General features: G+C 39.5%; 1 protein-coding gene across 3 annotated transcripts in view; it reads right to left on the bottom strand.

Moving 5' to 3' along the window:
- The window catches only part of ABCB11 (ATP binding cassette subfamily B member 11), a 102,574-nt gene that overhangs the window by 11,474 nt on the left and 63,483 nt on the right, over positions 1-27,617 (bottom strand). For all 3 annotated transcript variants that reach the window (XM_043894851.1, XM_043894849.1, XM_043894852.1), the window contains 7 exons: positions 27,091-27,166; positions 22,575-22,677; positions 15,252-15,416; positions 8,285-8,389; positions 8,036-8,197; positions 4,624-4,827; positions 2,667-2,908 (listed from right to left, as the gene is read on the bottom strand). In XM_043894851.1, coding sequence (XP_043750786.1) covers positions 2,667-2,908; positions 4,624-4,827; positions 8,036-8,197; positions 8,285-8,389; positions 15,252-15,416; positions 22,575-22,677; positions 27,091-27,166 — 1,057 coding nt within the window. The remainder of the gene's footprint in view (positions 1-2,666; positions 2,909-4,623; positions 4,828-8,035; positions 8,198-8,284; positions 8,390-15,251; positions 15,417-22,574; positions 22,678-27,090; positions 27,167-27,617) is intronic.

The raw sequence follows: 27,617 nt of genomic DNA, 5'->3' as shown, positions 1-27,617 counted from the left end.
CACTCATATGCATGTACACCCAGTTCCTTGGTACCCTGACACCCTCAGGCTCTGGAAATGTGAGAAACTGGACTCAAAGCTAATCTTCTTAGAAGAGCTTATAGAAGAGCTATAAGAAAGGAACATGATTCCCCTGACTGGGTCTTTGATATCTCCACCTAGGAAGAGTCAGCTGGAGACTTGCCTTCTTAGCGAGAAGTAGCGTTCAAATAAAGTAGATCTATGAACCATCTTTATTTTAGACTTCTAGGTTTTCTCAGCATTAACCAATATGGTAGACTGTGAAAATGCTTAATTAATCTTATTACGCTTACTCCTTGGAAAGAAAGTTATGACCAACCTAGACAGCATATTAAAAAGCAGAGACATCACTTTGTCAACAAAGGTCCACCTAGTCAAGGCTATGGTTTTTCCAGAGGTCATGTATGAATGTGAGAGTTGGACTATAAAGAAAGTTGAGCACCAAAGAATTGATGCTTTTGAACTGTGGTGTTGGAGAAGACCCTTGAGAGTCCCTTGGACTGCAAGGAGATCCAATCAGTCCATCCTAAAGCAGATCAGTCCTGGGTGTTCATTGGAAGGACTGATGTTGAAGCTGAAACTCCAACACTTTGGCCACCTGATTCGAAGAGCTGAGTCATTTGAAAAGACCCTGATGCTGGGAAAGATTGAGGGCAGGAGAAGGGGATGACAGAGAATGAGATGGTTGGATGGCATCACCAACTCGATGGACATGGGTTTGGGTGGGCTCCAGGAGTTGGTGATGGACAGGGAGGCCTGGCGTGCTGCAGTTCATGGGGTCACAAAGAGTCAGACATGACTGAGCAACTGAACTGAACGGAACTGAAATCTATACATCCCTTTGCAATATGACTTTTTACTCCTCTGTGATATTGGGACTTATAGTAAGAAATACATATTTGGTCTTCTGTCAGTTTCTGGCTTGGAGCTCCTAAAACTGTGGATTTTCCCAAATTTTGAGAGGATCAATGTGTCTTGTGTTATGTTAAGGAACTGGCTTTTCTAAAAACTCTGGATAACCTAAGGATGGGCTTCCCAGGTGGCACAGTGGAAAAGAATCCACCTGCCAATGCAGGAGGTGCAAAAGATGTGGGCAAGAGATTCAGGTTCGATCTCTGGGTTGGGAAAATCCCCTGGAGTAGGAAATGGCAATACATTCCAGTATTCTTTCCATGTAAATTCCATGGACAGAGGCACGTGACAGGATACAGCCCATGGGGTCCCAAAGAGTCAGACACGACTGAGCGACTAAGCACGCACACACAACCTAAGGATGGGGCCTGGTTGCCAGGAGAGTCAACCATGTGGTTAGAGAGATGGAACTTCAGTCCCTTCTCAGACCTCAGGGAAAGGAAGAGGCTGGATGGTCAATGATTTAATTAATCAGGTCTCACAAGATGGAGCCTCCATAAAAATCCCAAAGACAGAGTTCATAGAGCCCCTGGTTTGGAGAACATGTGGAGATTTGGGGAGAGTGGCATTCCTGGAGACAGTATGAAAGCTCCAAGCCCTCCCCACACAGCACACCCTCTGGGTCTCTCCCATCTGGCTGTTTCTCAGCTGTGCTATGCTGTATGTGCTCAGTCATGTCCAACTCTTTGTGGCCCTGTGGGCTGTAGCCTGCCAGGCTCCTCTGTCCATGGAATTTTCCAGGCAAGAATACTGGAGTTGGGTGCCATTTCCTCCTCCAGGGGATCTTCCCACCTAGGTATTGAACCCACATCTCTTGCATCTTCCTGCATTGGCAGGCAGATTCTTTACGACTACGCCACCTGGGAAGCCCAATGAACTGGTAAAGTGAAGTGAAGTCGCTCAGTCGTATCTGACTCTTTGCGACCCCGTGGACGGTAGCCCACCAGGCTCCACCATTCCTGGGATTCTCCAGGCAAGAATACTGGAGTGGGTTGACATTTCCTTCTCGAGGAAGTAAAATGTTCCTCTGAGTTCTATGAAACACTTTAGCATATAAATCAAAGCTGAAGACGATGTCATGGGAACCGTGAGTCTCTGGCTGGTTGGTGAGAAGCACAGGTGATGACCTAGACTTGCATTGGTATGGAGGATTGAGGGAGAGGCAGTCCTGTAGGACTGAGTCCTTAACCTGTGAGAGGATCCAATGCTACCTCCAGGTAAATAGTGTCAGAATAAACTGAACTTCAGGGCATCCATCCAGTGTCAGTGCTGTGTGATAGCAGTGTGGGCATAAAGCAGAAACATTTATCAGATCCTCTCATCAAAAGATGGGTTACATTCCTCTTTTCTTTGAGTCTGGGCTTTGTCGTATATGACTTTCTTTGGCTAAAGAGATATTAGAAAATGTGAGGCATGCAGAGACTTGGCAAGCACATGCACGTTGGGGCAGGCAATCTCCTGTTGAACTTGTAATTCCAAGAGCACAAAGCAAAGAAAACAGGCTGCTAACAGGCCGCATGGAGACAGAAGGCCACTCAGAAGCCTAACTGAATCAGCGCAGTCCAGAACTATCTGCCACCCTGAAAACCAACAGAATCTTTAAGGAATGATAAATTTCAGCTGTTTAAGACACCAAGTTTGGGATGCTTTAAATGGCAGCCACTAACAAATCAGACTAGACTATTCCTCCCTAGAATGTTGATCTTTTATGATTTTAGCCAGATATTCCTCACCTGAACACATAACTGAAATGGAGCCCTTCATTGGGAATTAAGTAACCTCCGTATCTGTAGGAAGCAGAATTAGCAACAAACACGATGCACTGGGAAAAACCAAAGCAGAGTCCGTAAATATTCGCTTTTCGGAGGGCTGTCTTGTATGGCTTCTCCAGTTCTGCCTCAAACGCTTCTATAAACTGCCTCTCCTTTCCAATCCCAGCCACAGTACGGATATTACTGAGGGCTTCGTTTGTAATCTGAAGAAGGAAAAAGAGCATTAGAAATAAAAGAGCAGAGGTAACTACTTTCATGCCATTTTCAGTGGTTACATGGATTAGATCTAGTACAAATGGCAGAAGGCAATACACATCACATCTTCTGGGAACACAAAGAAGTTGCTGGAAATCAACTTGACTAGACCCTGAGACATCCTATCAGTTCAAGTTCTACTCACTACTAACATAGGTCCGTCTAGTCAAGGCTATGGTTTTTTCAGTAGTCATGTATGAATGTGAGAGTTGGACTATAAAGAAAGCTGAGCGCCGAAGAATTGATGCTTTTGAACTGTGGTGTTGGAGAAGACTCTTGAGAGTCCCTTGGACTGCAAGGAGATCCAACCAGTCCATCTTAAAGCAGATCAGTCCTGGGTGTTCATTGGAAGGACTGATGTTGAAGCAGAAACTCCAATACTTGGCCATCTGATGCAAAGAGCTGATTCATATGAAAAGACCCTGATGCTGGGAAAGATTGAGAGCAGGAGAAGAAGGGGATGACAGAGGGTGAGATGGTTGGATGGCATCACTGACTCAATGGACATGGGTTTGGGTAGACTCCAGCAGTTGGTGATGGATAAGGAGGCCTGGCGTGCTGTGGTTCATGGGTCGCAAAGAGTCGGACACGACTGAGTGACTGAACTGAACTGAACTGAACATGGCTTCATTGCCTCTAATTGTTGAGGAAGAGAGGAGAGGGAGAAAAATGGCACAGAAGGCTCTCTTTATGAATTCATTTGAAATGTCCAAAATGGTTTCTTTAGATGTGTCTGAGACAGAAGATTTTATAATATAAATTTAAAATATTAGATTCTATTTCTTAAAAATTATTCTGACAAAATATTATGTAAGAAAAATTAAGTATAAAGCTTATTTTTTAGTCTATACTATGAATTTGTATTTGTTTCAATCCCTACTCCAGGGTAAATAATTACTATTTCTGAATTAGGGTCCTATCCTAAAAAAGATACAAACGTGGGCTACTTTCTACCATTGGCATACCAAATCCTTTTGGCTTCTGCCTACTTGGGCTATGTTAACTTTTCCTCTTCAAAGAGACAAACCTTAGTTGATAGTAAATTTATTAAAAGGGGAGGGTGTATATATGTGTGTGTGGATGATTTCTTGTCCCTGATAAATGTCTATGCCATCATCTCTTCACTTATCTCTGGTAACCAGATTTAATTAGAACAGTCTTAAAAGTGCATAGCTGCAGCCTAAATGTATTCAAGATCTAAACTGTATGTATCTCATGGTTCTCTTTGGGAAAGATATTTTCCACAAGTCTAGCAGACACTGAAGTGTGAAAGTTAAAAGTGTGTGCCAAAAAGATGGTAATTCCTTTCTATGTCGGTAGTATGACCTGGAGAAATCATTAAGCTAAAAAAAAAAAAAAAAAGAACAGACAATAAAGGTAGCTATCCACTCCTGCAAAGGAGGATACTATGCCAAATTGGGATGTGAAAAAGATAACTGTCTAGGAGTAAACTGAACATGTGACCTCTGTGTTTGCCCCACTATTTCTCCACATCTGCTCAACCTCAGCATCAGAGGCATATATGAAAAAGGCTAATGGGAAGTTTGTAACCATGAATGATTGCAGGCTGACAGCTTTCTTAGGCCTGTTTGCACTACTCCTTCTTAGCAGTTTGATAGCCACTCAGCCATAAGCAGCCTGAAAAGTGGGTGTGGGAGATTACCTGTCCCGCAGTCTCCAGAGACTCCTTGTCATGAGTGGCAAATCCCATCAACATTCTGGTCTGTATGGCTCCCGATAAAGCCAAGAAAGGGAAGAAGCACACGATGACCAGGCTTAGCTTCCAGCTAAAGAGGAAGGCAATGATCATGGCCACAGCGATGTTAGTGAAGGCGTTTACCATCATCCCGATCTGAGAGCCGGTAGCCTGCAAGCCAAATGCAATCAATCTCAGATATGCAGTCTCTGACTAAACATCATGAGAAGGTTGTTTTATAGCAAAAAGATAGATTGTTTAAATTATTATGATAAAATCGTAATATACAATATATATATATAACATAATGTTTATCATGTTAGCCATTTCTAAAAGTATAAGCCAGTGGTATTAAATACCTTCACAATGCCATTCAACCATCACCATATTTATTCCCAAAGCTTTTTCATCATCCCTAACAAAAACTCTATACCCAACCAATATTAATACCCCTTCTTCCCTCTCCCCAGCTCCTGCTAACTTCTATTCTATTTTCTGTCTCTGTGACTTTGTCAGTTCAAGGTACCACATACAAGTGAAACCATATAACATTTATCCCTCTATGTCTAGCTGATTTTACTAAGCATAATGTTTTCAAAGTTCATCCATGTTAGAGCAGGTATCAGAATTTTATTTATTTTAAAGCTGAACAATATTCCATAGTGAGTATATACCATATTTTGTTTATTCATTGCTGTTGATAAACACTTGAGTTGCTTTCAGCTTTTGGCCATAATGAATAATGGTGACATGAACATGGGTGTATAAGTATTTGTTTGTGTCCCTGCTTTCAATTCTTTAGGGTTTGTATACCTAGGATTGAAATCACTGATCATATAGTAGTTCTGTGTTTAAAAAAGGGAGATTCTTCTACATAATGAGACCCCCATAGAGCATTTGAACACTGGATTAATAAAAGTATTACATCTTATTCACAGCTTCTTGGGAGCTCATCTATTGACTAATCTCATTTCATGGGTTTCAGAGCTAGAGCAGTCAGTGAGAGATTAATTCTAGTGATAATGAATAACCTATAAAACTCCTTGAAGATTGAAGGTTGCGAAAACAGTAAAAATGAGCTTATGGCTTATTTATTTAGTCTAACGTCAAGAATAAGGTGAACTAGACACTAGAAAACTCAGATGATAAGAGTAAAATTGGTATAAACTCTTTAAGCAGCAAGATAATGCATATTAAAATCTTTCAAAATGATTATACATTTTGATCCAATGATTATATTTTAAAAACCAAAAAAATAATCAAGAATATGCCAAGCCTGATGTAAAATTATATAAATTACTTACAAGGAGGAGACCTAAATGGGAAATTCTTAAAGAAATTGTGATATATAAAAATAATGAACTATATAGTCATCAAAAATACATCACAGAAGAATATATAAGGGCAAAAATATGCTCACATCAAGTTACTTGACAGAAAAAAAGAAAGATTACAAAATAATATGTAGAGTATAACCCAAAGACTGTGAGAAACACATTTCCACAGAAAAAAAATCTATGTAAACATGAGTTAGTTGCTCAGTCATGTCCAACTCTTTGCAATCCCATGGACTGTAGCCTGCCAGTCTCCTCTGTCCATGGAAATTTCCAAGCAAGAATGCTACAGTGGGTAACCATTCCCTTCTCCAGGGAATCTTCCTGACCCAGGGATCAAACCTGGGTCTCCCCTTTCAGGCAGATTCTTTATTGTCTGAGCCACCAGGGAAGCCCCAGAGAAAAAGCCTAGAATGATCAATGTGAAGAATTTACAGGGACTTTCCTCGCAGTAAAAGGATTCTGTATTCCTTTGAAATTCTCCATGTCATTGTCCATATTGTTGGTTGAATTGGTAGGAGTTGAGATATACATACAGTAAGGCACCAACAATCCAGCAAGTTTTTTCTTCCAGGAAGAGCCTCACAGACAAACCATGACTTTTTTTCCTCTTTGCCTTTTTATCATGGAAAGTGAATAGAGGTGTTGGGAGGCAAGCTGAGCTCTCATCGCTTTAATCCAAATGCTTGATTTTATAAAGGTGTAGCCTCACCTTTACAAGGTACATCTTGTACCTTGGGTAAGTCTCCTGAACAAGGCAACAGGTTCTGGGGTTTAGAAACCACAGCTTAGTCTCCATTATTCAGATACACAGACTTTGGAATGTGTCAAGATTCTAGATAGCAATCATTTCCATCTTTCCCTTGGTTTCCTGGGCTGCTCAGAACAACTTCTCTTTTCCTAAGACTAATTTATAACCCCGACACCTGTGGAAGAAGGCTTTTATCCACACCCCCCTGGGGGACGCTATTAAGTCCCATGGAATCGGAGCCTCTGGGCCTAAAAATAATCTGAGAAAGGAGACTTGGAAAAGTTCTCAATTACTAAACTTGCAGGAAATCCGAAACCCTGACAGATTTTGATTCATGCTGTAACACTGATTCTCGGCACTGCAGAGGAGACAGTTTGCTTTCACTCCTGTTTGTCAGCTTTGGAAATGAGAGAAAATGTGGCTCTGGGATACCCTAGTCCCACGAGTTCCCATTTCATAGGAAATACCTACGTAATTCTAAAAGGACCTCTTGATGAAAGTGAAAGAGGAGAGCGAAAAAGCTGTCTTAAAACTCAACATTTAAAAAACTAAAATCATGGCTTCCAGTCCCATCACTTCATGGCAAATAGATGGGGAAATGATGGAAACAGTGACAGACTTTATTTTCTTGTGCTCCAAAATCACTGCAGATGGTGACTACAGTCATGAAATTAAAAGACGCTTGCTCCTTGGAAGAAAAGCTATGACAAATCTTGACAGTGTATTAAAAAAACAGAGACATTACTTTGCCAGCAAAGGTTCGTATAGTCAAAGCTATGGTTTTTCCAGTAGTCATATATGGATGTGAGAGTTGGACTATTTAGAAGGCTGAGCACCAAAGAACTGATGCTTTTGAACTCTGGTGTTAAAGAATACTCTTGAGAGTCCCTTGGACTGCAAGAAGATCAAACCAGTCAATCCTAAGGGAAATCAATCCTGAATATTCATTGGAAGGACTGATGCTGAAGCTGAAACTCCAATACTTCGGCCATCTGATCCAAACAGCTGACTCATTAGAAAAGACCCTGATGCTGGGAAAGATTGAAGGTGGGAGGAGAAGGGGACCACAGAGGACGAGATGGTTGAATGGAATTACCAACTCAATGGACATGAGTTTGAGCAAGCTCTGGGAGATGGTGAAGGACAGGGAAGCCTGGTGTGCTGCTGCCCATGGGGTCGCAACGAGTTCAGACATGATTGAGTGACTGAACAACAACGTATGTAATTATCAGAATATGCAAAGGAAAGAAAGTCTACTCCAGTTGCTACATCCCTGGTTTCCCCCATGGCTTACCCCTTGAACTTGGGAAGCATCTGTAGCAAGCCGTGTTGTCAGGGCTCCGGGGCTATTTCTGAGGTCATCGAACCAGCCAATGTCTTGCCCTAACATTGCTCTGAAACCCAATTTACGTAGCCTTTTTGTCAGAAGTTCCCCGGATTTGGCAAAAGCATATCCCTAAAACATAAAGGAATTTTTAGTGATATTTTAACTTGAAATGGCAGAAAATAGCTAAATTGCTTACTGAAAAATAAAATTCCTTACCTGCAGAAACTGAGTGCAAAGAGAGAGACAGCCTATTGCTACAAAGAGCAGGCACACACCATGGATCTGTGATCTTTGTTCTTCTTTATCAGGAATTGAAAAAGTCTTTGCAAGACAGTAAGCAAGGAGGTCACTCATTATAAACAACAGTAAAAGAAATAAATTCAAATTTAAAAGGAATTTCTCTTAGGCATTGGGTTAAAAACAAGTTCACTATAAACATACTAGTATTAAACCAAAGTTAACTATGAATATGTGTACTTTATCTGTGAAGAAGGAAGGCTGGTGAATGGAAACCAGTAGTTATGAGTTAAAGAATTTTTACCTTGCTTCTTTGCCTGCTGTAGGCAATTTTATTGACTTTTCTTTGATACAGATGAAAAATATGATGAGATGCTTCAAATTCTTTACATAATAAGGTAAGGGGAAAAGGAAAGAAGTGGGGAAGTTACTTGAGAATCTAAGAATATTATTCTCTCCTAGTATTAGTTTTATAGTATTTATATATATATATATATATATATATACACACACACAAATAATAGCATCATTAAAAAAACAGCTGGCATACACACACACAAAAGCAACTAGCTATCAAGGCATTGACTGGGATTGGCTTAGGACAGAAAAGCCTTCATCCATCAGAGGCTGAAGTTGCTGCTTCTAAATCATCAGAAGTTGAAAACATTCCCCTCAAATAAAACTATGGAAATTATGAGTGGGTTTTTTTTTCAGGCTATAACAAGTGGCAAACTATACTCATAAGTATATTCTGAACTTAGAGGCACATGTTCAAGTAACTGACAACAGCCCAAGCTCTTGCAACAAGAAAATGTAAAGAACAGCTGCATACTCTCAATAACATCACCTTACAGTAGATTTTAGGTACAACAAAACCTTCTTAATTCAGACTATGTGAGGGAGCTGTGAGAGTTCAGAAAGACTATTCATTAGAGAACTGCACAATAAATCTTTATTGATTGCTCTGCATTAATTTGAATAACTAGAACAATGTCAGCAAGCAGTTGCTCAAAGGAAACCATTTATTCAATAAATATTCGAATGCCTGCCATATGCCAAATAAATCTCCTGAAAGCAATGTTTACTTCTCTATTAACAAGCCCTTTTTTGTAAAGCAGAAGTAACCCATTGAAATCATCACAAATTTCGAAGTGGGAGGAGGTGTTCTAAATTAATGAGGTGTATTGTTTTCAGGACAGAGTTTCTGGGGCCTTTATAGCTCTTAGTAATAAAAGATATATTCATTCCTAATGAATGAAGTGGGTTCAGAAGATGCCACAGTCATTCATCCCAGTATGGAATAACTCATGTAAGTTTATTTTACAGTTTATAAATAAAAGGACTTATATTTCAGTTTGGTTTTAAAAAAACATTATACAAATCCCCCCAAACCCCAAATTGTGATGCCATAATTCTCATTCCTCCACATGGTTCTCTATTGTAATCATGGACTATAGCACTACAGATTAACCAGTTTAACTTTTATTTTACACATGGCAAACTAAAGCCCACAAGCTCAAGTCCTCTGTCCAGGCTCGTTTAGCTGGTGGTCATTGCTCTGTTCTGTTCTGTTCAGTAGCTCAGTCGTGTTCCACTCTTTACAGCCACATGGACTGCAGCACGCCATGCTTCCCTGACCATCACCAGCTCCTGGAGCTTGCTCAAACTCATGTCCATCGAGTCAGTGATGACATCCAACCATCTCATCCTCTGTCGTCCCCATCTCCTCCCACCTTCAATCTTTCCCAGCATCAGGGTCTTTTCAAATGAGTCAGCCATTTGCATCAGGTGGCCAAAGTATTGGAGTTTCAGCTTCAGCATCAGTCCTTCCAAAGAATGTTTAGGACTGATCTCCTTTAGGGTGGACTGGTTGGATCTCCTTGCTGTCCAAGAGACTCTCAAGAGTCTTCTCCAGCACCACAGTTCAAAAGCATCAACTCTTCAGCACTCAGCTTTCTTTATAGTCCAGCTCTCACATCCACACATGACCACTGGAAAAACCATAGCTTTGACTAGATGGACCTTTGTTGGCAAAGTAATATCTCTGCTTTTTAATATGCTATATAGGTTGGTCATAACTTTACTTCCAAGGAGCAAGTGTCTTTTAATTTCATGGCTGTAGTCACCATCTGCAGTAATTTTGGAGCCCCCAAAAATAAAGTCTCTCACTTTTTCCATTGTTTCCCCATCTATTTGCCACGAAGTGATGGGACCAGATGCCATGATTTTAGATTTTTGAATGTTGAGTTTTAAGCCAGCTTTTCACTCTCCTCTTTCACTTTCATCAAGAGGCTCTTTAGTTCCTCTTTGCTTTCTGCCATAAGGGTGGTGTGATCTGCATATCTGAGGTTATTGATACTTCTCCTGGCAATCTGGATTCTAGCTTGTGCTTCATCCAGTCCAACATTTCACATGATGTACTTTGCATATTAAGTTAAATAAGCAGGGTGACAACATACAGTCTTGACATACTCCTTTACTAATTTGGAACCAGTCCATTGTTCCATATCCATTTCTAACTGTTCCTTCTTGACCTGCATACAGATTTCTCAGGAGGCAGGTCAGGTGGTCTGGTATTCCCATCTCTGTAAGAATTTTCCACAGTTTGTTGTGGTCCACACAGTCAAAGGCTTTGGCATAGTTAACAAAGCAGAAATAGATGTTTTTCTGGAACTCTCTTGCTTTTCTGATGATACAACGGATGTTGGCAATTTGATTTCTGGTTTCTCTGCCTTTTCTAAATCCACCTTGAACATCTGGAAGTTCACGGTTCTGTTGTAGCCTGGCTTGGAGAATTTTGAGCATAACTTTGCTAGCATGTGAGATGAGTGCCATTATGTGGTAGTTTGAACACTCTTTGGCATTGCCTTTCTTTGGAATTGGACTGAAAACTGACCTTTTTCAGTCCTGTGGCCACTGCTGAGTTTTCCAAATTTGCTAGCATATTGAGTGCAGCACTTTTATAGCATTATCTTTTAAGATTTGAAATAGCTCAACTGGAATTTCATCACCTCCACTAGCTTTGTTTGTAGTGATGATTCCTAAGACCCACTTGACTTCACATTCTAGGATGTCTGACTCTTGGTGAGTAATCATCGTGGTTATCTGGGTCATGAAGATCTTTTTTGTATAGCTCTTCTGTGTATTCCTGCCACCTCTTCTTAATTTCTTCTGCTTCTGTTAGGTCCATACCATTTCTGTCCTTTATTGTGCCCATCTTTACATGAAATGTTCCCTCGGTATCTCTAATTTTCTTGAAGAGATCTCTAGTCTTTCCCATTCTGTTGTTTTCCTCTATTTCTTTTCATTGATCACTGAGGAAGACTTTCTTATCTCTCCTTGCTATTCTTTGGAACTCTGCATTCAGATGGATATATATTTCCTTTTCTCCTTTGCCTTTCACTTCTTTTCTCAGCTATTTGTAAGGTCTCCTCAGATAACAATTTTGTCTTTTTGCATTTCTTTATCTTGGGGATAGTCTTGATCACCACCTCCTGTACAATGTCACGAACCTCCATCCATAATTCTTCAAGATGCTCTGAAGGAAATGCCTATTTTCCAGATTCCAGTGCAATGGTTTTTTTTCTGGGCACAACTCTGTTGGTTCTGGGTTAATACCCATCTTCTCAGTATTAAAAAGAAGAATGTTTGGCTAATATTAAATTCAAGATTGGGCATCATCTATCTGTAATCTTTACCCCTAAACTCTACTGCATGAGTCCTTTGTACATTCTTACTGAAATGCACCCCAAAGGGCTGCCCATCCATAGGTTTCTCTGTTTTTAGACCAGCTATAGTTTGCGCACACATCTACACCATCTTGTAAAGGTGAGTTTAGGGAGAAAATGAAATTTCATTAGATTCTTGCTATTTACTAGATACAAATGAGTTACTTAATCTACTTTAATTTAAATGAGGATTTCCTTAAAATTGGGATTCTTAAAACAGCCCGGTGAGGTAGATTTTCTTGTCCCATAATACAGATAAAGAAACTAAGGCTCATCAAGAAGAAGCCACTTGCCTAAACACACACAAACAGTACGGAGCAGAGAATGCAGCAGATCCAAGGCTGGCTGATTCCAACATTCATGCTTTTCCCCAGCATGGGTGTGTGCTGCCTGCTAAGTCGCTTCAGTCGGGTCTGACCCTTTGTGACCTTATGGAGCCTGCCAGGCTCCTCTGTCCATGGGATTCTCCAGGCAAGAATACTGGAGTGGGTTGCCATGCCCTCCTCCAGGGGATCTTCCCAACCCAGGGATCAAACCCACATCTCTTACATCTCCTACATTGGTAGGGGGATTCTTTAACATCAGCGCTATCTGGGAATCCCTTTCCCCAGCATGCTACATCCAAACTACTGTTCCAAGTCAAGCAGACCCAGTGAAAGTGAACAAGAGAAAGTAAGCCTTACGTGTACATTGAGGCTTCACTAGATTAGCAACCAGGCTCCTAATGCCCAATTTTTTGCTGTGTCCTTGTTCCAAACTATGGTCTCAATACCAAATGTGAATATCATGCCCTTTAGATATGTCAGAATGACAATAGCACAATTAAAACCAGACTATTATCTGACTCATGATTATACCCTATGAGATGAAAGCATCATGAACCCACTGATGAATCTGTGATAATTATGCTAAGAGACAAAAACAACCTTCTTTATCAAAGAAGAAAAATAATAAAGCTTTATTCTCTTAGCAAACTTAACCCTGTAAGAACATCAGTGATGAACAGATTTTGGATTTCATCCTGCTACTCTGATCCTTTGGTCCTTAGGTTAAAACTTAAATTGCTTAGGCTAGGATTTTCTGGTTGTGACCAAAAGAGCCACAGAGAATATTCTCACCATCAGTAAACAAGTGGGTGCTGTTGGAGGGCAGGTGTTATAATTTGAATCATCAAATTTTTTCTGACTTGGCCACTCGATAGCCCACAGGAGCTGGAAGGTATCTTACAGAGCCTCTTTGTCAATCCTTCCTTTTATAGTTAAGGAAACTGAGACATCACGAAAGAAGTAGCATGGTGTGACTCCAGGGCAGTAAAGAAGTCTCCTGGAGGGTAATCCAGGACTCTTCCCAAAGCAGTTCATATACAGGGTTTGAAGCTGAGTGAACACATTCCTTACTCTGCATTCATGAGAAAAAGAGATGATCAGCAAAGGAGCTGAATCCTGGCTTTAATTTAAAAGCAAACACCTAGGGCCTTGGGTCTTAACAGATTCAACGCCATCCCCTACACCCTCTGCATCTACATCACTGCTTAGTGAATGCATTTCCAGAGCCTCTCCCTAGTAGAATGTTAGCTTTCTGAGAGCAGGGAAGGCTCTGGTTTTCGTATTCCTCACTGTACTCTTAATACCAGCAACAATGCCTGGGAAACAGTAAGTGATCAATAACTATTTTGTGAATGTGAGTGGATTTTTCAATTTTACATCTGTCTTCCTCATAGACTGGAAACTCCATTAGGGAAGGCACCCACTAACATGCCAGTCCCTAGTCCAGGGGAGATAATCAACAAGTATCTGTTAAGTGAATAAAAGGACATTGCTATTATATTTAGGATACTGTACTTCCTAGATATTAAGGAATATAAATTAATTATCAAGATGTTTTCAGCATAAGCAGAAATTTCATTTACCAGAGTTGGTCTCTGTGTTTCCTATTTCCTGGCTTTATGATAATTTCCTCACTTACCACAAGGGGGCAGTGTGAAAACTGAAGCAAGGGCCGGGGCGCTCCCTATAGGATTGATTTGATTTGGTTTGTGAACTCTACTTGTCTTTCTATATAACTCGTGCCTGCTGGGACAATTTTCTGGTCAGGATCTCAGCCAGACAGACCATAAAAGTGAAAGAAAAGTAGAGGGGGAAACTGAAACTTGGGACTCTTACACATCCTTTAGGCTAGGCTTCAGAAAAGCTGGTTCTAGGGCTGGTCCCACCACCTTCTGTGACCCTGTGTTGCCTTGAACAAGTTCATAAGCTCTCCAAGATTCTAGGTTTTCCTCCTTGTTGATCTCATAGGAATCGTGTGTGTGTGAATTTCAACTAAGAAAATATGACAACATGTTGAGAACTGACTTCGCAATGATAAGATTTTATTGGAACTCAGCTCTGCAGTCACATTGCCTGGATTTGAATCCCAGATCCACCACTTACTCCTCTAAGCTCTTTAGTTTGCTCCTTTGTCAAATAGGGACAATAAGAATACCTACCACAGCTGGTTATTAGGAAAGTTTAGTGAACTATTATATATAAAGTTCTTAGGGCCTAATTAATGTTTGTACTTATTATTATCATCAATATTATTATTATTATTTTATAGCAATAATATCAGATGGAGAATATTAAAACTCCTAGGAGATGAAAAACTGAAATAAGTTTATTCTTTATACATGCCTTATTTTACTTCTCTCTTCCTTTTCCTGTTTTCTTCCCCAACTGCCCATTTCAATGGTGCAATGAGCAGAAGCGCAGAGTATTATACAACATGCATGAACACTTGCTATTACAAATCAAACTTTGTACCTCAGCTGATCAGCAAGACCGAAATGGCCCCCAAATCCTTTTATATCATTCAATGAACTTGCTTTGCATTCTTACTTGGTTTGCATATGGGTAAACTGCCCTCTTTTGACACTAAGTTTGCAGCCATAGTGTCTTTTTCTTTTTTTTAACAGACACAATGACTATCAGAGTGTGCTGCCAGCCCAAATGAGAGTCTCAGCTTTGTCTTCTCACCTCCTGTTTGATGGAGACTTGAGACATTTTTAATTCTTTAGAGATGAGAGGGGGGAAAAGAACTAAAAGAACAACAACAAAAAAAAAACTTTTAAAAAAAAGTTAAATACATTACAACAAAGAACCAACCTAGCAAAAGTGACAATATCCACTGATAGACAAACAAAAGGTAGGAGGAGAATAAAGCTGGCCCAGCTGCTTGCTTACCCCAAGAATCTGGCTGAACAAAAAGGCATACATCGGTGTGACTGTCCCGTTGACAGCCGCACCCACAGACCCTACCAGCATGTAGGGCCATTCTCGAGCATTGAGTTTCAGAATCCTCCTCACTGGGGCTGGTTCAATTTCTTCTTCCACAGGAATGTTCTTGTCCTTGAGGGGAGAGGAGGTTACATTAGTCATTTAAGTGTTTGCATATACTCTTTTATTATACAGTTGACCCTTTGGCATTCACAGATTTGAGTCATGGTTTGATTGGTTATACATGACCTCAAAGATCTACAAAACAGGGTGATACGATATTTTGTGAGAGATGGTTCTGAACTGCTTGCTGCCATGCTATGACTTGGGCGTCCCTGGTAGCTCAGTGGTAAAGAATCTGCCTGCCAGTACAGGAGACCCAGGAGACACAGGTTCAACTCCTGGGTCGAGAAGAACCCCTGGAGTAGGAAATGGCAACCCACTCCAGTATTCTTGCTACGCTAGTCCCAGGGACAGAGGAGCCTGGTGGGCTGTTACAGTCCATGGGGTCACAGAAGAGTCAGACATGATTTAGGGACTAAACAACATGCTATGACTTGGGTGGGATTGATTTTAGAGTGTCTGCTCATCTGAAGGTGAGCTGGTAGTTCTCTTTTCACAATTGCATAGGTATTAACACTTGGGGAGTAGTAAATAAGTTGGATCTATAAGAAAAATAACTCCCAGTTTAAAAACATGTTTGTGCTATAGTGAGTACGTGAGTGCTATGTTGCTTCAGTCATGTCCGACTCTTTGCAACCCTTTGTGCTATGGTGAGTGGTATTTACATATTCGAGGATTTGTGAAATTTTCAAGATATGTCCTTCATAAATGTCAAAGTCTAGTGACTGCCTCAAGCCCTAAGGCAGGCCAGTGGATCTAAACAACGCAAAATAAATTTTAAAATGTATTAACTGGTGACAATGGTTATCAATTGCATATTTCTGTGAAAGTTTTCTTTAATTAGTGCCCAGAAGTAAATGGTAATCAATTTGGATTTCTAAATTCTGCATGTTCTTTACAAGGAGTACAAATTATTTTAAAATTTCCCCATTCCAATTTCTTTAATTGCCATTAAAGTGTCAGAGCTAGCAAATTTTTAGCCTCTTGAAGGCAAAAATTATATTCAGAACTTCATCATTTTTACCATCATTTTTCCTTGCTAATGGTATTCTTCAGTGCTTGGTCGTTAGGCCCATTCTTCAATAATTTGCTAAATTTATTGTCCACTTTGTTTGAGAAAAGACTTTAGGTGGCTTATATAGATCTGTATTGATTTTTTTTTACTTTTTCTATTAAAATATACTAAAAATGTCTACAGCAAATTGAATAAAAAATTGTTAGTGTTCTATTTCATTAACACAGTTATTTGCCCCTTCAGGAGCTGACCATCAGGAACAGACAACAGTAAGGAACTTCAGATACTATCCTTTTGCTTCCAAAGTCAAAGATTTCAATACCAATTCAATTGAAATAAAAGCCTGGTGTCCATATTCTAGTTGCAAGCCAAATAGGATGGAGGGAGAGCTTGCTTGGTGATGGATCTGTCAATGCCTCCATTTCAGGTTTTCTCTTGGTCGGCCCTCAATAGTTGCTACTCACTCATGTAGCAAATCCTTCAATGATTTCATCTCTGATGTCTTACTCAACTCTAGGAAATCAATGCAGAGAGGAAGAAAGGTGCCTGTGAAAGCGTGAGGGAAACAGGCCTGTGGAAAGAACGTGGTTCTTGGATGAGCCCCACGTGGCCACTAATGGAACTTATCATAGAGCACTTCAGCTCTCTGGGGCTCAGTTGCCTCCTCCTCCTCAAAAGGAAAGAGATAGACAAAGTTCTCTATGGCTCGCTCGTGTTTCTGCACATCTTGTGAACAGAGGCACTGCCCACCTTTGTTGAGGCTGTTTTCTCAAGCAAATAGCCTTGGAGGAGAGGGATAGGGTTTCCATCCTAAGAAAAGGGCTTATTGCCCATTATAAAAACACCAGGTTTCTCAAGCCTGGGTTTCCTCTTCCCCTTCATTTGCTGGAATCACCTACTTCTCTTTCATCAGCTGAGAAGTGGGGGTAGGCTGGGGAATCAGTGGAAATGTGTGCACTGGCTCCTGCTCGTGCTTTGAGTAAAAAGTCTTTCATCTCTGACACAGCTCTTATGTATGCTCCAGCATCCATAAAATCGTGTCAAGCTAACTTGATAGCTTCTTGGAAGAGGATGCTTGCTATGACCAGTGCTTTCTCTTGGCAAAACTCTGTTAGCCTTTGCCCTGTATGGATGTGAGAGTTGGGCCATAAAGAAGGCTAAGCACTGAAAAACTGATGCTTTCGAACTGTGGTGTTGGAGAAGACTCTTGAGAGTCCCTTGGACTGCAAGGAGATCAAACCAGTCAATCCTAAAGGAAATCAACTCTGAATGGTCATTGGAAGGACTAATGTTGAAGCTGAAACTCAAATACTTCGGCCACCTGATGTGAAGAGCTGACTCATTTGAAAAGACCCTGATGCTGGGAAAGATTGAGGGCAGGAGGAGAAGGGGGTGACAGAGGATGAGATGGTTGGATGGCATCACTGACTCAATGGACATGAGTTTGAGTAAACTCCAGGAGTTGGTGATGGACAGGGAGGCCTGGCGTGCTGCAGTCCATGGGGATGCAAAGAGTTGGACATGACTGCGCAACTGAATTGAACTAAAAGTAGCATAAGAACAAAAGAAAATGCAAGTCATTATGTACAGAAAGGTTTTTTCCTCTGGGATTTTGCAAAGCTAAAGACAAATTAACTCATCTAAAAAAAGCTAAAAAGCTAAAAATATGTATTAAAGCAAAAGTCGCTCAGTCGTGTCTGATTCTTTGCAACCCCATGGACTTCTCAATGGAATTCTCCAGGCCAGAAGACTGGAGTGGGTAGCTGTTCCCTCCTCCAGGGGATCTTCCCAACCCAAGGATCAAACCCAGGTCTCCTGCATTGCAGGCGGATTCTTTACCAGCTGAGCCACAAGGGAAGCCCAAGAATACTGGAGTGGGTAGCTTATTCCTTCTCCAGCAGATCTTCCTGACCCACAAATCAAACTGAGGTCTCCTGCATTGCAGGCGAATTCTTTACCAGCTGAACTATCAGGGAAGCCCCAAAACATGTGTGTGTGTGTGTATAATATTATAATTAATATTATATTATATTACATATTTTATATTAATATGATATAATATAAATATGTATATATATAAAAGATAAGTATATATACATAGATATAATAAATTCACAGCAAACCAGTAACTCACAGAGAGACAAAATTATAAAAGTTTATATACGCTTCCTCACTGCAATTCCTGCCTCTATTGTGTCGATGATAAGTTGCATAGTGCTCACTTATTTATCATACTTAAAGAAGTATCCTGCCAGCAGCTCCAGTGAAGGAAGAAGAACAGTGCTCTTGCTCATCTTTGCATCCCTAAGACAATATCTGGCACTTATTATGTGTGCAATCAATACTTATTGGATGAAAGAATGAATGAAGCTTTTATGCTCATGGTGCATAAATGTAAAAAAACATTTATTTAAAAAATACTGATCACACTTACAAGGTAGATGATTAAATGCTAAACAAAGGGCTTTTCCCAGCTTCCTTCCATCCATATCCTGTGTAGCTCAGGTGAAAATATAACTTCCTACTTAAATCTCATGTCCAGATTTCTATATTTTGTTACATCGAATTCTCCATGCCAACCCATAGGCGGTCTCCTGCCTTGGTGACAACTTTAAGATATGATGATAGGAAATGGTAACTATGACCAAGAAGCAGGGACTTTCCAAATGATTAAATACTAGTAGTGATTTCTACAGATCTCCTGTCTTATCTCCTACGTGTGTGCGCGTGCAGTCACTCAGTCGTGTCCGACTCTTTGCAACCCAATGGACCTTGCCCACCAGGCTCTTCTGTCCATGAGATTTTTCCAGGCAAGAATTCTTGAGTGGGTTGTCATTTCCTTCTCCTGGGGATCTTCCCAACCCAGGGACTGAACTCACATCTCCTGCATTGGCAGGTGGATTCTTTACCACTGAGCCACCTGGGAAACCCTGTCCTATCTCCTAACCAATGCCTAAACCCTACTATAAGTTAGCTGTGATGAAGTGATGGGTTTTTAATATTTGACCTTGACACAATCTCATACATATTCTACCTTTTAGTTCCTCTGAAAGAGGTGCCTAGATATCAAAGACTGGAAGCTTTAGCCTGCAGTTTTCCCCTAATCCTAATCTCAATTTTATTAGCATTATAACTGTGATTTGATTTATGAAAGCCAAGAGTATAGCTTGGAAACCAAGAGAAAACAGGCTATAGTCTTAGCTCTGTCACCAGCTAACCATGAAACATTGGGTCAGACAGCCCACTTACACTCTGGAAGCACAAACTTGAAACTATCTCCTCTAAGCTTTCAGAGTCAAAACTCGAAGAGACCACAAGGTGGAGATAACGCCTTTATATAAATAAACGTTTTTGCCTTGCCACACAAAATAAAACATCCCCCAAACAACAGGTCAGGTTAGAGCTTCTTCATCAAAATATGAAAAAAATTTTTTTTACCAGCGCTTGATCTTAAAGAATTTAGTTAACTATCAAAATACTTTAAAATTTACTTGGGATTAGAATAACCTAAATATCTAAAATATTTTAAAATTTACTCTGATTAGGAAGTCCTTATATTAAATTCTATCAATGCTGATTCTTCTGTTTCCTTTTTTAAAATATTTAATTTTTAAATCAAAAAAGATAATCATACAAATGAGCAGGATTAATATAAGCACAAGGCCTGTTTCACTTCTATCTTTAGCAGAATCACATTGGCTCTGTTACTTTTTTTCCTTTTCCTCCCTTAACTAAAGAAAGAAATAAAAGTGTCATCTTTTTAAAATTACACTCTCTCTGCTCAGATGCTCAGTCACGTCCAATTCTTTGCGACCCCATGGACTGTAGCCCACCAGGCTCCTCTGTCCATGGATTTTCTAGGCAGAATATTGCAGTGGGTTGCCATTCCCTTCTCCAAGGGATTGTTCCTCCACCCAGGAACTGAACCTGGGTCTCCATTGCAGGCAGATTCTTGGTTTCCATTTAACTGAGTTATTTATTGTATTCTAACTGGCAATGCTGATGAGTAGAATACTTAGGGAGTAGTTTTGTTTTCTCTGAAACTACTCTCTGTATTTGATTTAGATTTCCTTTTATTTAAATAACTCCCCTCTGAGTTTTCCCTTCATCAGAAGTCAGGGAACCTGATCTTCAGGAAATCTGATTGTTCTCTGCAACAGTGCTGAGTCATCTACCAGCTTCAACAATAACAAAATTGGATTTTCTTTTCCTTCCTAACTCTCTTGTTTTTATTGTCAAACATTTTCCCAGAAACTAGGGGAAAAAATAAAAATGCAAAAAATTGAATACAATTGGTGCTGTTACGTTTGAAATGCCACTGTAGTGTTTGGTTCTTTCTTCCTTGAAGCTTATTAAACTCCTTGTATTAAACATCTTGTACTTACGGGTGGCAGCACCACAGACATAAATGAAGAAACTATTTCTAGAATGAGAAGAGGTGCTGAGTCCTTAATGGCAAGATGCAGTAAGCAACCAGGCTTGCTAAACATTTTCTCTCCTTGGATCCACCCTGCTGTTCCTGAGACAGTGTTCCTCTATGAAGTTTATTTAAACCAGCTGTATTAGATACTGAGAACGCTATCTATTCAGAGTCGAATACCACTTAGTGACTGAACAACAACAATAACAACATTAGATAATTAAGAATGCTATTTATTATTAATATCTTAAAACCAAAAGAGAGCCTTAATAATCCTTCCATCATAGTCATAAAATCATACGTAGTACTTTATTCCAAATTTGGCATTGTGAATCAGTGTTTATAATTACTCCCCAAAAGGATTCTCATACTGAAATGTTTTAAAGATAATTTGAAATTACATCATGCATAATGGATGTGTTTGTAATTAAAATATTCTCTGACTCATTTTCTTTGATAAATCTTGTGGTTTGGACTTTATTTTACTATAAAAAGTTAATTTTTCATCCTAGTTTTAAAAGTCACTTGATGTCCTACCATGTGCAGCTCTGTAACTAAACAGAAAGATGAAAGAGTCTGTAGGTTATCAGCAGGTTGGAACAGGACTCGGCTGGTTCTAGGTTTACATGTGACAAATAAGCAGGAATGTTTGCTAGGTCTCATAGTAAAGGATAAAGGAGTTTCCAGGCAAAGCAAGAAGCCCACGTTGATACAAACACAAATAACAGTCACTAACTTTAAGAAGCTTGTAATTTAGTAACAGGATAAGAAAACATGATCTGAAATAAGCCTCAATAAGAAAATTGCCATGAAAAGACTGAAATGAAGAGTAATGGGGGATTGCAAAGGAGAGGATCAGGGCTGAAGAATAAAGTTCAGTGATTAAGAAAGGCTCTGAGTAGAAGGGATGGTCACCTTATGTGAAAGTTAGACTGTGCCCACTGCAGCAGTGGATATCCTGATGAACAACGTTGACTATTGCTGTATGTGTTGATTCTTCTCGTATCTATTTCATTTTTATGTTGCTTTGAATAGTGTTAAAGTTAATTTTAAATGTACCCTAAAACAATTATTATAAAATTGTATTAAGTAAACAAATGTTCATAAAACCTAATCAGGCCCCATTAATTTAAAATTTGCAATAACTTGTATCTAACACTTTATAATTATTATAATCATTTAAGAAGGAGATTTAAAGTTTTACAAAGAAAGGTTTTCAGATAGTCTTAAGAACTTGAAAGGGATTCCTGCATAATCAAATAGTCTGCTAAGTACATGTAATTATGTTTATTAGAATGGCTCACATAAGAATTATCAGTGATGGGATGGGGAGGGAGGTGGGAGTGGGGTTCAGGATGGGGAACACATGTACACCCATGGCGGATTCATGTCAACATATGGCAAAACCAATACAATATTATAAAGTAATTAGCCTCCAATTAAAATAAATAAATTTATATTGAAAAAGAGAATTATCAGTGAACTTTTAATGGTTCAGCTTAGTTACCATGTGTTCTTAAAATATTTTATTTATGCATCTCTGAAAATATTATGTAAAGCATTATATAAAATTTAGAGTTTCATTCAGGTCTTAATGGAGCCTCCCATTTAGTTCGATTTAGAGAAACATTACTAGATAAAGGCCTTGAAAACTCATATTCTAAGCTTAAAGGGCATACGACAGTCCCCAGGAGAGACTTCTTCCACCCCCCATGAGCCACTAGTATCTGACCTTTCTGTCTTGTTCATGAGTAGACTTATGATCTACAAGTGCTAATGACGATTCATGTCCCAGGTAAGAAAGCTGAGACTTGGACCGTTGTCGGATGGATGCTCTGTAAGTAAAAAGAAAGATGAATTAGTCTGTGGATTGTTGGAACAGGACTCAACTGGTTCCAAGTTTACATCACCTGTGTCAAATGAACAGAAATGTTTTACACGGTAACTGGATACGGGACCTTCCTGAGTGGGTTTGATAGAACTATCAGTCTGGTTGCTATGGTGCCAAGCTAAACCCTGATTCAGAGTACACACACAGAGGGAGGAAGAGAAGAGGCCAAAGTTGTTTCACTAGTCCACCAAAAAAAAAGCATCCAAGACTCAAATCTATCCCAAACCCACATGGTTCTGCTATTGCTATAATGGCAATGGCCCATCACTATTACCTCCCTTAGGATTGTACGATAAATTTTGATATCTCTCTTTCTCTCTCTCCCTGATGTTTGCTTTAGCATAATTCTGCCTGGACACAAATAGACTAGTAGGAGGAAATAGGAACCCTAGTGGAAATTTCTCCAGGCTATGTACTGCCTTTAGGGATGGATTTAATTAACAAATATATTATTGAAATATAATTTAGCTTGATGTGTTCACTGATTCATTCAACAGAAGAAGATTGTGCGCCTACAACACACGAATCAATGTTAGGTGCTGTGAAGGGACACAAAGACTGGACAATTACAGTCTTCTCCCCTAAGGCGCTTAAAGTTTTATAGAAGAACAATGCATGCAACCAACCCTAATATAAGGAAGAATGTTATAAGTGCTATAAAGCAGGTTTAAATAAACAGTATGGAAATTTAAAGGATAAAAGAACATATGTCAGGTGCTACCATGACAGGCTTCATGGAGGAGGTGGCTAAGGTAGGCTGTGGGTATCTGTAGGCTAGAGGAAAGAGCATTGCTGATTGACAGAACAGTATAAAGACAAGTATGGAGATAGGGTTACTAGGTACAGAAACTTAGTATAGAGCAGATATAGGAAGTGATTCGAGCTGTTTTGTTTTCCCCTGAGGTTTCCGGGAAGGAGACTTCTACTTTCTTCTAGGTTAAATTTGAAAGTATGTGACACTGGAAACTGTTGGCAATTATGTCAAGAAAAGAAGCTTCCTAAAAAACAAATACTGAAAAAAAAGTAGAGCTGAGAAGGGAAGAAAAAGAAACTGTATGTATCTTGACCAAGTCATTGAAGCCCCAGTCTTGCCTGAAGCCAAAGCCCCTTTGAACTATTTAGTAATGTTTTTATTCTTTCCCTTTAAAGGTTAAACCAGGTTGGCTGAGGTTTTTTAGCCATTTGCAAATAGACTGCTAAGTGATAAAGGTAATCCTGAAGACTTGAAAGGATGGAAGTTACATTCTCAAAGCACTTGGTCTGAAGAAACACAGTGAAAAGAGGGAGATTGTAGTGATGAGGAGATCTGCGTCAGCTGTGGTAGAGAGATCCAGATGGTGTTATTCATAAGTCTCCTGTCATCTGTTTTCAGGTTAGGCTAGACTAAAACAAACACCCAGGTGGCGCCTGCCTATTGCAGATGCTCATCTATCCTTCCTGAGAAGGCAGCAATGCATCAGCTTCATGACCCTCACTTATCCCACGTTCATTTGATGGCATCTTTTTCCTTAGTCACCAGGTTCAACAGGTGCATTTATGTCAAGTCCTCCCTCTTGCTCAAACTCTCATTGTGATCAGGCATGAAACCACACCCCCCTCTGACTTCCTGCTACCAAACTGGCTTCTGTGACACCCCAAGCCCGTCCCATTTGGCCTGAAACTCTGCAGCAATAGAGTCATTTCTTTCAGTTAGGTAACTGAGGTCAAGAGCTCAACTCCCAAAGGTGTGAGGGATAGGTCTGTGTCAGCTAGAGAGAACTGAGTGCAAGAGAGGGCTGAGACTGAAGGTTAGGGGCCTGAAAAAGAAACTCAGAGTGTTGGCAGACAAGGAAGAGTATGTGGAGAAGAGGGCATCAAAATATAGTTGACTACCTCCCAGTTCTGAGCAGGGAAGACATCAATCCTTACTCCCTCAAATTTCTACTACTTTAATCTTACGTTTCTTAAATCTCTCTGTCTCTCGTTCCCTGTTGCCCATTCATCCAGCATTCTACAAGTTTCTAGCATAAGCTGCCCCAAGGAGACCATGAACAGTAAGGGTGCGAGGCAGGGGCCTGACCTGCCGCTCTGGTCTACCACGAACAGCAGCATGAGGATTCTGTCACTCCCCTTCTCAGAAACCTACACAGCTCCCCCTCCCTTCCTCAGAAGCTGTGTACCACTTCTCATCGGAAACAAAAACAGCTAATTTGGGAATATGTGCTCTCTCTCTCTCAACATGATCATTTAGGAAATTATTGTCATCCATGGAAATTGTTCTTGAATCTAAAATATATTACTAAAGAGAGACTTAGGCATCAGACCGAGGAAATAAGATACAAATTAACACTTCAATTAGTCCTCTTAAAAAACAATCTGTCAGCCTACACAATAAGATATTTTTAACAGATCTTCTTACTCAAACCTATAAATCTTTCTCTGTAGGAGGTTAATAGCTACTTTCGGTGTACAGGTTGTATTTCTGGGCTTCTCTCCCTAGTCACTAAAATGTAGAATTTGCAAGAGCTAATAGCCAAATAAGAAATGTTTATATTAAAACTGTTATGTGGGCCTAATAGTAAACTGTAAGTAAACTACTTAGAATGGGAAAAATTCTGTTCATTTGAAAAATTAAGAAAATATTTATTTCCTTTTGACCTCACCATGAGATACATTTCCTCTTTGCAAGCTTTAACTTAGTGGTCAAAAGAGATGCCTAGTCATTTTCTGGGTTTAAGAAGTTAGTTGATACCTTCAGACCATGATTCTGATGACCTTTATAATCTTTTTCTTCCACTCAGAAAAAAACATGGTGAAATAATTAATGCCAGATGTCTTTAAAAATTACCTAACAATTTAGGCAATTTTTATAGCTTTTACATTTGAACTATTGCTTTATTACTTTCCAAATTGAAAAAATTCAATGAAACTAGCATTTCTTGAAATGTTCTGAATAGACCTGTCCTTAAAAGGAAAAATAAAACCCCTAAGCATAAAACCCAGTGAATTAGTCTTTGAATATTAAAAGTAAATAAATCTGTGTTTGAATTACTTGGAGTTGCTTCTAGAATATTATGTTTTAAGCCTCTTTAACCATTTTTCAATAAACAATTAGCTATCTTGAATGAGCAAGTCATAAATTGAGCCTTTGTTTAGAGCACAGTCTTGAATCAAATATCCTAGAAATGATAAGGGACACGGTAGAGAAATGTCAGTCTATTGCCTACAAATAGTCTCTGGACTTAAGAAAAAAAGATCTTGAAAAACATTTTCACAAATACACATAAATACTCCTGGGCAGAATTTTTCTTAATATACAGACCTTTAACATTAAAGGAACTATTTTTTTTAAAACTTTTAAACCATAATGAAAGATTAAATTTATAGTCTTGCTACAGCATGCCCCAAAAATATGCTTTGGAAATCAATACCCACAGAATGATCCCCCCCCTCAAAAGTTCATGTTTAGGAAAATATGCTTTGAGTGTTAGATGACACATCTCATACTTCATCTAGTTAAAGAATGATTTGACCTTGGATGGGGAACTCTGGGAGCAGAAATATTTGTAATTCAATTGCAGCTCAGTAGGTTAAAGAATGGAGCTGAAGGCATGAATCTGACTTCCATTTAAGACAGCGCTTCACTGTTTATAATTGCCAGGACATGGAAGCAACCTAGATGCCCATCAGCAGACGAATGGATAAGGAAGCTATGGTACATGTACACCATGGAATATTACTCAGCCATTAAAAAGAATTCATTTGAATCAGTTCTAATGAGATGAATGAAACTGGAGCCCATTATACAGAGTGAAGTAAGCCAGAAAGATAAAGGTTGGATGCATGAGACAAGTGCTCGGGCTGGTGCACTGGGAAGACCCAGAGGGATGGGATGGAGAGGGAGGTGGGAGGGGAGATCGGGATGGGGAACACATGTAAATCCATGGCTGATTCATTTCAATGTATGGCAAAAACCACTACAATATTGTAATTAGCCTCCAACTAATAAAAATAAATGGAAAAAAAAAAAGACAGTGCTTCATACCACAGTTAATTCTGGGAGACAAGTCTAAACACAGATTTTTTAAAAATCCCCTTTCTAAGCTCAATAAACAACATTTTAACTACAGAACATCTTTATCATGACCCCCTACCCTCAATAAAATGAGAAGCCAAATTTAAGAAACCTCTATGGATTGGAGACAGAAATGTCAATATGGCAACCAACGATTCACTTGCATGTTCATATTACACAAGACCTGGGGCTGTATTTACGGGCTTTCCAAGTGTACCTGAGATATTGCCAGAAGATCTTAGCTGCAGAGGGTTCCTGAAAACATCTGAAAACTTTAAAATCTGCCCCGTTGCCCGAGCTTACCTTAAGCTAGCCTGGTAGCTCCCTCTGCTAAAGGTCTGTTTTCTCTCAAGTAAGGCATCTTCGGTTTCATCCTTTCCTATTCAATACAACACGAGTGATCCCTTAGTGTATACAATAAGCAGAATCAAAGCAAAATAAGATTATTTACTATATTTGCATAGCATATTGTTACTATATCTGATCTCAAACAACCTGTTAACCTTATTGCAATAACTAAAAGCTAACACTTGTCCAGCACATTCTAACAATAAAAAAATTAAAAATACTCATCAAGTTTGAATCTTTTGAATTAAATGATAGCCCATGTGATATTACCACAGAAATAGATACCTATAGCTATAGCTGATATGAATGACAAAAAAATCTTGTGAGAAACCCACTGAAAAGAAAAGTGAAAGCATTAGTTGTTCAACTGTGTCCAACTCTTTTTGACACCATGGACTGTAGCCATGGAATTCTCCAGCAAGAATACTGGAGAGGGTTGCCATTTCCTTCTTAAGGGGATCTTCCCGACCTAGGGATCAAAC

The sequence above is a fragment of the Cervus elaphus genome, chromosome 33 (genome assembly GCF_910594005.1).
Source record: "Cervus elaphus chromosome 33, mCerEla1.1, whole genome shotgun sequence".
Lineage (NCBI taxonomy): Eukaryota > Metazoa > Chordata > Mammalia > Artiodactyla > Cervidae > Cervus > Cervus elaphus.
This window is presented reverse-complemented; position numbering and strand designations above follow the sequence as displayed.